Source organism: Coregonus clupeaformis, chromosome 7 (genome assembly GCF_020615455.1).
Source record: "Coregonus clupeaformis isolate EN_2021a chromosome 7, ASM2061545v1, whole genome shotgun sequence".
Taxonomy (NCBI): Eukaryota; Metazoa; Chordata; class Actinopteri; order Salmoniformes; family Salmonidae; genus Coregonus; species Coregonus clupeaformis.
Genome location: NC_059198.1, coordinates 9,267 through 20,543, shown reverse-complemented (window position 1 = coordinate 20,543; position 11,277 = coordinate 9,267). Strand labels below are relative to the sequence as shown.

Below are 11,277 nucleotides of genomic sequence, written 5' to 3'. Positions count from 1 at the left end.
AACCTCCAGAACAAGATTCATGACAAAAAAGGCTAACCGGCACTGTCAACCAAAGCAACCAGGTTTACAATCTCCATTGCAGCAAAATCAAAAGGGTTTTGTCCATAGTAAGATAAGCTAGTAAATGAAAAGCAAATGATGAAGCAGTGATAGTGAATACGACAGTGGTGTCGGCCAGTGTGGTTTTAGGTTTCAATAGCGCCTTGTTAGTTAAACTAGCACCAAATGAGTGGCACAGTAAAGGACAACTTGGAGGGCTATATTTGATTAGTTTGTTTTTATTGCATTTGTAGAAGTTACCAGTAAGCAATTCTGGTTCATTTAAAACAAATTGCAGCTTTCTGTTAATCTTATTAATTACAGGCATCTTTAGTCATCGAGCAGTGAGTGGATAGCCTTTAGAGTTAAGGAGTTTTCAATATCCAGGAACTACTTCCATTCACAAGTCCCATCTCTCCTCTTGATACAGGCAAGGTTACGGCCATTGTCAGTCCCCCAGTCTGTCCACAGGCATGCATCTGTGGCACTGGTCGGACAGGGGAGGGAAATGCAGTGGATGACCTGTGTATCGGAGTAGGGAGAGAGAAAGCCCAAGATCACTGACTGCTCATTACCACAATACTCTAGCTCATGCATTTTGCCAATGTGACCAGAGTAGTATACTCCCTTTAAGAAAATGTCCCATGTAAATATTAAAACAAAACTGGTGTATAGTAATATTACTATAATTCCCATCACACCTTGCAATCGCAGCCACTTTGGTAGCGGTGATTCAAGTTCTTCTTTTGTCCGGCACTCAAGTCCTCCCAGGGCAGATTATAGCCACACAGTGTTATGTACATCCTTCCAGTCTCCAGCATGCCTACAGACAGAGGAGATAGTGAGTCAAAGTGCTGTAGGGAAAACATGGTGAAGGGTAAAGTGGACCCTAGACGCTGATCTCGGCTCAGTTTAGCATTTATTCCACTAATGGTTAAGGTTAGGATTGGCCTACGTCCCTGGGGGAAAACTTCACCCTGGAGCGTAAAGACATACTGATGCAGCCCATAACACAGATATCTCATCATAAGTGTACATACTAATAATAAGTAAGTAATGGATTAGTTGTAAACGTTTTACAGTGCCTATAGAAAGTCTAAGCTCCTTGAACTTCTCACATTTTGTTGTGTCAGTGCCTCAGTTTCATGGATTTACATTGAACAAAATTAAAAACGCAACATGTAAAGTCTTGGGCCCATGTTTCATGTGCTGAAATAAAAATAGACCCCAGAAATGTTCCATTTGCACAAAATGCGTCGCTCTCAAATTGTGCACAAATTTGTTTACATCCCTGTTCGTGAGCACTTCTCCTTGGCCAATATATGATATTCCATCCACCTGACAGGTGTGGCATATCAAGAAGTTGTTTGAACGCAGGTGCTGGGGACAATAAAAGGCCACTAAAATGTGTAGTTTTGTCACAACACAATGCCACAGATGTCTCAAGTTGAGGGAGCATGCAATTGGCATGACTGCAGGAATGTCAACCAGAGCTGTTGCCAGAGAATAATGTTTATTTCTCTACCATAAGCTGCCACCAACGTCATTTTAGAGAATTGAAACCAGTCACCTGGGATTGCACAACCGAAGAATTTCTGCACAAACTGTCAGAAACAGTCTCCGAAAAGTTAATCTGCGTGCACGTTGTCCTCATCAGGGTTGACGTGACTGCAGTTCAGTGTCTTAACAGACTTCAGTGGGCTAATGCTCACCGTCGATGGCAACTGGCAAGTTGGAGAAGTGTGCTCTTCACGGATTATTCCCGGTTTCAACTGTGCCGGGCAGATGGCAGATCAAGTGGATGGCGTCGTGTGGGCAAGCGGTTTGCTGATGTCAACATTGTAAACAAACACAATTACATTTTAAATCAATGGCAGTTTGAATGCACAGAGATACCGTGACGAGATCCTGAAGCCCATTGTTGTGCCATTCATCTGCCACCACCTCATGTTTCAGCATGATAATGCACAGCCCCATGTCGCAAGGATCTGTACACAACTCCTGGAAGCTGAAAATGTCCGTTCTTCAATGGCCTCCATACTCACCAGACATGTCACCCATTGAGCATGTTTGGAATGCTCTGGATCGACAGAGTGTTCCAGTTCCCGCCAATATCCAGCAACTGCACACAGCCATTGAAGAGTGGGACAACATTCCACGGGCCACAATCACCAGCCTGATCAACTCTACGCAAAGGAAATGTCGTGCTGCATGAGGCAAATGGTCACACCAGATACTGACTGGTTCTCTGATCAATGCCCCTAACTTTTTTTTAAGGGATCTGTGACCGACAGATGCATATCTGTATTCCCAATCATGTTAAATCCATAGATTAGGGGCTAATTAGGATTTCCATATGAACTGTAACTCAGTAAAATCTTCGAAATTGATGCATGTTGCATTTATTTTTGTACACTGTGCCATTCATTTTCCCTTCTATCCCCAATGATGAGAAACATCCTCATAACATGATGCTGCCACCACCATGCTTCACAGTAGGGATAGTGTTCTTTGGGTGATTTGCAGTGTTGGGTAACGCTTTGCATTTAGGCCAAGAAGTTACATCTTAGTTTTGTCAGACCACAACTTTTTGCCACATAGCTACAGAATCCCAAGTGTTGAGCTTTTTTTGCATACTTCAAAATGCGATTCAAGGTGGGCTTTCTTGAGTAAGCTCAGTTTTTGGATTAGTCCACTTCTGCAAATGTTGGTACCAACCATTAGTTTGTGATTAACAGCAGCTGAGCTAGAGCGGGGTTTGTGGGACAAGGGCAGATCCCAAAGGGGCCAAGGGCTGGGTCTTTTACAAAAACGTCTGTAGAGTCCAAATGGCTTGAAGTACTATTAAAAACAATTTATGAAAAGCTGAGACTATGAACACGTTTTGCTCCACGAAGATCACAAGAGTCCTTAGAAGGTAAGGGGTTATTCTACATATGTCCTCGGATTTCCAATGATCCATCTTTAATACGCTTACATAGTTGCTGTCACAAACACCAAACAGTTGTCACTGACTGGTTGGATATTAATTCCCACTGAGGACACCATTTCTGTACTTTTCAAGTTTCTGACTTGGTGGATTTTTTTGTTGTTGACATTTGTCAATAAAACTAATATCAAATTGTTTTGTGTTTTACTTGTAGCCCTGGCTGTCCTGAAAATAAAATGGTAAAGCAATTTACTGTGAGGCTAAATGTAAGGGCTGGACATGCAGATAAATGAAAAGCACATTTTTGCTGGGGTCTCAGGACTGATAGGGTTAACCAGTGCTGGCAATGGAACTTGGGTAACGTAGTGAGAACTGCACCTATGAAGAGATACTCCTTGTTGATTTCCAGAGTCACGCCGCATGCGGCTGGGGAGGATGCAGTGAAGATGGCGTGGATAACCCGGTCAGGACCTTTGAACATCTATCCAATCACAAGGAGGAGAAAAAGAAGGATCTGTCAAAACACCTACATATACAGTTTTGAACCTCACTGACTGCAGCGCTCAGGCACTGTCAGTCTTTACTAATTCCCTTCTTATACCCCATCCCCTCAGTCTAAAGCCCTTTGATGTTTCCAGATCTGTAAAGTGGAAGCAATACTTTATTTAATCAAGGTCTATTTTACAGATGAGCCCTGAATTACAGAAACACACAAAACGCAAGCATAAAGTCATAAAAAATAATCTGTAATAAGGTCCTCAGTCAGTTTCCTGAATTGATCTAGAGGCACCAAAACATCCAACGTTTAGAAAATGTTGAAGCTTGTTCTACAAATACAGTGCAAAAAAAAAGCTGGTTTACCTAACTCAGAGACCAAAGGAATTTCCAGAGTTAGCCATCCCTGAGACCAGGTGTGGTAACTCATGTGTCGAAAGGATAGTAATGATGTAAGGTACAGTGGGAGTTTTTGTAAAAGGGCTTCGTAAAAGAACCTGTGACATCAAATAGCGCCAACCAACTATCTGGTAGAGAATGTAGTGATGAGTACTAAACCAGTCACCCGTAATAAAGCCTTGATAAACTGCATCTAATGGCTTTATTGAAGGGGCAGCTGAGTTCATATAGAGGATGTCACCATAGTCTAGGACCAGTACGGTGGATGCGCCACAACTACACTGTTTATACCTACCCAGATCTGCAAACATTGAAGGGTTGGAGCTAAGGGAGCGAATTGGGACCAGCTGTCAGACTGGGGTTCAGGGGGCTTCAACATTTCAGTGCAGGAAGGAACAACCACTTAATAAAAAGGCTGATCATACCTTGATCTGTTGGATGTCATACTTGAGGATGTTACCAGACACAAGTTTCACTCCAACCACCTTTGCCCTGATCACTAGAAAAGAGAAACATGGTTTAACTAACGTTATTGAACTCCTCTATACTGGTCAGTCACACTGATGGTTTAACATTGTTACGCATAGGAGAGGCATATGAGCGCCTCAGCTGTAATCAGAAAGGAATGTGCCTGGCCTGCTCTGAGGCTCCTGAGCCGACACAGGAGGAAGCTAGTCAGCAATCTTTGGGGAAAAAACATAACCAGAATACACACAGGCAAAACATCTTGTGCTCATGAATGTGCGGTGTGTAAGGACACTTTGATAATGAATAAAGTTGACTTCATAGCTTTTATTGATAAGGTTATCAATACGACTCAGGTTGTGGAAATCAGAAATGTCAGGTTGAAGGTTAATGTGGAGATGGCAAAAGAGATATTGGGTGTAACAGATGTTACTGTTGAAATGGTTTTTGACATGCTGAACAATCCTACAGGTGGAGTGTTTCAGCATGATGTAGATTAAGTTTAATGGGGTTGTGGAGGGGTTTTGGGGGGAGGGGGTGGTAGAAGTTAGGTATTTATTTGGTTTTCATGGTACTACAGAAAAGGGCAGATAATGATTGATAGTACATTCCAGCACAATAGGTGGCGGCATGCACTTACACGATTGTTTGCTGAACGCCATGATATCATAGAACAACGGTGCAGCAAAGAGCCGCAGACACTCGGCCCTGCGTGGAATGAGTCTGACACTTGCAATAGAGGATGAATGTGACAGGAAATAGGAGAGACTATTCCACCCTCCACCGTTCCCTCGTTATTACCGGTATGTTGTACATAAAGCAGGCCATCCCTCTTAATATAATGAAACAGAACCTGTCAAAAATAAGTGATATAGCCTACCAATATTTTATTTCAATAGTCTACACTACAACAATACCTTGGGCTAAATGTAAGACAATATTAACACACACAATCCATGTCTCAAGGTTTAAACAGCCTTCTTTAACCTGTCTCCGCTTAATCTACACTGATTTAAGTGGATTTAACAAGTGACATCAATAAAGGATCATAGCTTTCACCTGGCCAGTCTATGTCATGGAAAGAGCAGGTGGCCTTTAAATGTTTTGTACACAGTAGCTATCTATCTCATTTAGCTTTTGGACAAATAATACATCTGTAGGCATACTGTTTTTGCCAAAAGCAAAATATAACACTTAGTGTAGCAGAGTTCTCAACCCTGTTCCTGGAGAGCTACCGTCCTGTAGGTTTACATTCCATCCTATTCTAGCGCACCTGAATCTAATAATGACCTTGTTGATCAACTGAATCAGGTTAGTTACAACGGGTTGGATTGAAGACCTTCAGGAACAGGGTTGGAGAGCCCTGGCTGTAGCCCATCTTACTGTTGTCTACTTATGTAAATAATTGTGTGAGAATGTAAATATAGGCTTAATGACAATGTCCAAATTATTATTATTACAACGACCACAGACAATTCATAAAGTGTTAGCATGTTGCATACTGAGACAGTAGTAACTCAACATGTGGAGAAGTTAAAAAGTCAAATCTTGCCAAAATTGCCTTACCGACGTCTGCGTTGCAAAAAGCCTGTTGAGGATGCGGAGTGCGGCATTTGCAAGCTTCTGCGATGTCTCCAACCCGCCAAAGGTACAGCACGAACAGAGTAAAGAAACAACTGCTTGCGGACCATGTCATTTTAGAAATGAATTATTCTACTCTCGGCTCAATGGAAAAATATATACATCTATCGAGTGAGGAAAAATGTTTAACCAACGAGAGCTAAAGACAGAAATCTTTAGTCCCAAGTTTTTAATATGGTCGTGGTCGTGGTCGAGTGGTTTGCCAAATATCGCAAAAGGATACGACTAATGCAAGGGTGATGTGTAAACTACACTCGAACGAATTTCAGCCGCATTTTATTGTAGGCTGTGAGCTCCTCCCCCAGTCAGAACCAAGCCAGTGGTAGGCTGAGCATTTTATTAATCCAGAATCTCAGCCACGCAGTAAAAAAAAAAATCCACTGCCTAATGGCACAACACAGCGGCATGCCCTGCTTCCATAAATTGTCCATCTTTCACTTAAACAATGGGTATGAAACAGAAAGATCAGTGTTAGGCTACGCCTACTGGAATTCCTTAGTTTTGTTTATTTCAGGCTTTTTTTAAACCACCACGGTAAACTTTAGAGCAGGCTCAACTTGCCCAATTGCTCAGTTCACTTGCCGTAGGCAATAAAGAACCCGTAGCCCTTTCCACTCACAGCCCCTGTCATCCCGTATACGAGTTGAAAATGGCAGATTTTGTTATTGATAAGCGCCTACATTGAAAACGCAGTGGATATACATATAGCATGTTACTGTACATCCACTGCGTTTATACATATAGCATGTTACTGTACATCCACTGCGTTTTCAATGAGCTCTTACGTTATAATGTAAGAGCTCAGGTTTTCCACTTCACAGTGCTGGTAGGGGTTTTGACTGACAGCCATTATAAACTTGAACACCGCACGAGACAAGATGATAACCCCATCCCTCCCTCTAATTGAAAGACGCATATAGAGACGCATACAAAGCTCTCCCTCGCCCTCCATTTGGCAAATCTGACCATAACTCTATCCTCCTGATTCCTGCTTATAAGCAAAAACTGAAGCAGGAAGCACCAGTGATTCGGCTAATAAAAAAGTGGTCAGATGACGCAGATGCTAAGCTACAGGACTGTTTTGCTAGCACAGACTGGAACATGTTCCGGGATTCTTCAGACAGCATTGAGGAGTACACCACATCAGTCACTGGCTTCATCAATAAGTGCATCGATGATGTCGTCCCCACAGTGACCGTACGTACATACCCCAACCAGAAGCCATGGATTACAGGAAACATCCGCACTGAGCTAAAGGGTAGAGCTGCCGCTTTCAAGGAACGGGACTCTAACCCGGACGCTTATAAGAAATCCCGCTATGACCTCCGACGAACCATCAAACAGGCAAAGAGTCAATACAGGTCTAAGATTGAATCATACTACACTGGCTCTGACGCTCGTCGGATGTGGCAGGGCTTGAAAACTATTACAGACTACAAAGGGAAGCACAGCCGCGAGCTGCCCAGTGACACAAGCCTACCAGACGAGAGCTAAACCACTTCTATGCTCGCTTCGAGGCAAGCAACACTGAAGCATGCATGAGAGCACCAGCTGTTCCGGACGACTATGTGATCACGCTCTCCGTAGCCGATGTGAGTAAGACTTTTAAGCAGGTCAACATTCACAAGGCCGCAGGGCCAGACGGATTACCAGGACGTGTACTCCGAGCATGTGCTGACCAACTGGCAAGTGTCTTCACTGACATTTTCAACATGTCCCTGACTGAGTCTGTAATACCAACATGTTTCAAGCAGACCACCATAGTCCCCGTGCCCAAGAACTCTAAGATAACCTGCCTAAATGACTACCGACCCGTGGCACTGACGTCTGTAGCCATGAAGTGCTTTGAAAGACTGGTCATGGCTCACATCAACAGCATAATCCCAGAAACCCTAGACCCACTCCAATTTGCATACCGTCCCAACAGATCCACAGATGATGCAATCTCTATCGCACTCCACACTGCCCTTTCCCACCTGGACAAGAGGAACACCTACGTGAGAATGCTATTCATTGACTACAGCTCAGCATTCAACACCATAGTGCCCTCAAAGCTCATCACTAAACTAAGGATCCTGGGACTAAACACCTCCCTCTGCAACTGGATCCTGGACTTCCTGACGGGCCGCCCCCAGGTGGTAAGGGTAGGTAACAACACATCTGCCACACTGATCCTCAACACGGGGGGCCCCTCAGGGGGTGCGTGCTCAGTCCCCTCCTGTACTCTCTGTTCACCCATGACTGCATGGCCAGGCACGACTCCAACACCATCATTAAGTCTGCCGACGACACAACAGTGGTAGGCCTGATCACCGACAACGATGAGACAGCCTATAGGGAGGAGGTCAGAGATCTGGCCGTGTGGTGCCAGGACAACAACCTCTCCCTCAACGTGACCAAGACAAAGGAGATGATTGTGGACTACAGGAAAAAAAAGAGGACTGAGCACGCCCCCATTCTCATCGACGGGGCTGTAGTGGAACAGGTTGAGAGCTTCAAGTTCCTTGGTGTCCACATCACCAACGAACTATCATGGTCCAAACACACCAAGACAGTCATGAAGAGGGCACGACAAAGCCTATTCCCCCTCAGGAGACTAAAAAGATTTGGCATGGGTCCTCAGATCCTCAAAAAATTCTACAGCTGCACCATCGAGAGCATCCTGACTGGTTGCATCACCGCCTGGTATGGCAACTGCTTGGCCTCTGACCGCAAGGCACTACAGAGGGTAGTGCGTACGGCCCAGTACATCACAGGGGCAAAGCTCCCTGCCATCCAGGACCTCTATACCAGGCGGTGTCAGAGGAAGGCCCTCAAAATTGTCAAAGACTCCAGTCACCCTAGTCATAGACTGTTCTCTCTGCTACCGCACGGCAAGCGGTACCGGAGTGCCAAGTCTAGGTCCAAAAGACTTCTCAACAGCTTCTACCCCCAAGCCATAAGACTCCTGAACAGCTAATCATGGCTACCCGGACTATTTGCACTGCCCCCCACCCCATACTTTTTACGCTGCTGCTACTCTGTTAAGTATTTATGCATAGTCACTTTAACTCTACCCACATGTACATATTACCTCAACTACCTCAACTAGCCGGTGCCCCCGCACATTGACTATGCAACGGTACCCCCCTGTATATATAGCCTCCCTACTGTCACTTTATTCTATTGTATATATAGCCTCCCTACTGTCACTTTATTTTTACTTCTGCTCTTTTTTCTCAACACTTTTTTGTTGTTGTTTTATTCTTACTTTTTTGTTTAAAATAAATGCACTGTTGGTTAAGGGCTGTAAGTAAGCATTTCACTGTAATGTCTGCACCTGTTGTATTCGGCGCATGTGACCAATAAAATTTGATTTGATTTGATTTGATTTGATTGGGCTACTTTTGCGGTTGTCGGAGTGAGGGAAATGCTGTAAATCAAGAAGAGTCGATGTGTTATGAAAAACATGACATTAAGGATTATAATAAATACCTCTGATGGCACATACTACCATAACCCATTCAACGGCACTTAACTATTTTGTCTTGCCCATTCACCCTCTGAATGGCACACAGACAATCCGTCTCAGTTGTCTCAAGGTTTAAACAGCCTTCTTTAACCGGTCTCCTCCCCTTCCTCTACACTGATTGAAGTGGATTTAACAGGTGACATCAGTAAGGGATCATAAATTACACCTGGCCAGTCCATGTCATGGAAAGAGCAGATGTCCTTACTGTTTTGTAATCACACATATACATCTCAAATAATTTATTTGCAGACAGTTTATGCCTAAAGCAAAATATAACAACTTAGTGTAGCAGGGTTCTCAACCCTGTTCCTGGAGAGCTACCATCCTGTAGGTTTACATTCCAATCCTATTCTAGCGCACCTCAATCTAATAATTAGCTGGTTGATAAACTGAACCAGGTTAGTTGCAACTGGGGTTGGATTGAAAACCTACAGGAGGTTGGCTCTCCAGGAACAGGGTTGGAGAGCCATGGCTGTACCCATTTTACTGTCGCCTACTTAAATTATGTAAATAATAGGTTTAATGAGCATGCTACTACTGCTAATACATGAAGTGTTAACATGTTGCGTATTGATAGTAGCTCACATGTGAAGAGAAGCTGAAAAGTCAAATGTTGCCAAAATTGCCTTACCGACATCTGCATTACAAAAAGCCTGTTGAGGATGCGGAGGGGAGCATTTGCAAGCTTCTGCGATGTCTTCCACCCGCCAAAGGAACAAAACGAACAGAGTAATGAAACAACTGCTTACAGACCAAGTCATTTTTAAACGAATTATGGTTCACCAAATATCACAAAAGGATCCGACTAATGAAAGTGTGAGGCTTAACTACACTAGAACGTATTTCCCTACAAGACTGTTCCCAGACCGACGGATACCTCTTAGAAATGTTTCCCCTCAATGTAATCAGCCGCTTTTTATTGCAGGCTGTGAGCTCCTCCTCCAGTCAGAACCAAGCCAGTGGTAGGCTGAGCATTATATTAATCCAGAACTCTTTCAGAACCATTCAATTAAAAAAACAATCTGCCTAACCGACAACCACAGACCTGGCTCAATATGCCCGGCTGCCATAAATGCCATGAATTGGGGATGAAACAGAAATATCAGTTTTAGGCTAAGCCTACTGGAATTTCTTCCAGTAGGCTTTAACTGAAAATAGTTTTGTTATTTTCAGCTAAAAAAATATACAAATTAAAACACCTGGGGAAATTTTAGAGCAGACTCAATTTGCCCAACTGCTCGGTTCACTTGCCCCAGTCATCCCCTATATGAGTTGAAAATGGCAGATTTTTTTATTGATAAGCGCCTATTTTTCATTTATTTATTTAACCTTTATTTAACTAAATTTGAACGCAGTGGCTGTACAGTAACACGCTATTCATAACGTAAGAGCTCAGGTTCTCCACTTCACAGTGCCGGTAGTGGTTTTGACTGACAGCCATTACAAACTTTGAATACCGCACGAGACAAGAAGATAACGCCATCCCTCCCTCTAATTGGGCTATTTTTGCACATTTGTTGTTGTCTGAGTGAGGGAAATATTATAAATCAAGAGGAGTCGATGTGTTATGAAAGATGGGACATTAAGGATTATAATAAATACCACTTTGATGTCATTACAAGCAAACCACACACCCGTGAGTTCAAATGTGCACTTCACATTTCAAATTTATATTTGAAAACTGATGCAATTTACAGTATCAATGTTTATGATCTCTATTTTTGATCCACTGGTACAAGGATGACATGCGTTATACCCTGGGCTTTCCTGAACAGAATGAGCCTATCTGTGTCGTATT

The 11,277-nt window shown here is 43.3% G+C and overlaps 1 protein-coding gene across 2 annotated transcripts; it reads right to left on the bottom strand.

Moving 5' to 3' along the window:
- Window positions 1–262: 262 nt before the first annotated feature.
- On the bottom strand, window positions 263–10,373 carry LOC123491180 (metalloproteinase inhibitor 2-like). 2 transcript variants are annotated; one of them, XM_045221034.1, is made up of 5 exons: window positions 10,111–10,373; window positions 4,288–4,361; window positions 3,347–3,449; window positions 741–862; window positions 263–561 (listed from the first exon to the last, which is right to left on the bottom strand). In XM_045221034.1, exons 1-5 carry the CDS (start codon window positions 10,238–10,240, stop codon window positions 430–432), a joined length of 561 nt encoding a protein of 186 aa, XP_045076969.1. In that variant the 5' UTR covers window positions 10,241–10,373; the 3' UTR covers window positions 263–429. The 2 variants fall into 2 exon arrangements, with proteins under 2 accessions (XP_045076969.1, XP_045076970.1); XM_045221035.1 differs by lacking the exon at window positions 10,111–10,373 and adding an exon at window positions 5,894–6,208.
- Between the last annotated feature and the right edge of the window lie 904 nt (window positions 10,374–11,277).

Coding starts and splice junctions, on each gene's coding strand:
- LOC123491180 (XM_045221034.1), bottom strand. CDS start 10,240: ATGACTTGGTCTGTAAGCAGTTGTTTCATTACTCTGTTCGTTTTGTTC. Junction 4,362..10,110: donor TTTTTGTAATGCAGATGTCG/GTAAGGCAATTT, acceptor TCTCTTTTCTAG/TGATCAGGGCAAAGGTGGTT. Junction 562..740: donor AAAGTGGCTGCGATTGCAAG/GTGTGATGGGAA, acceptor TCCGATACACAG/GTCATCCACTGCATTTCCCT.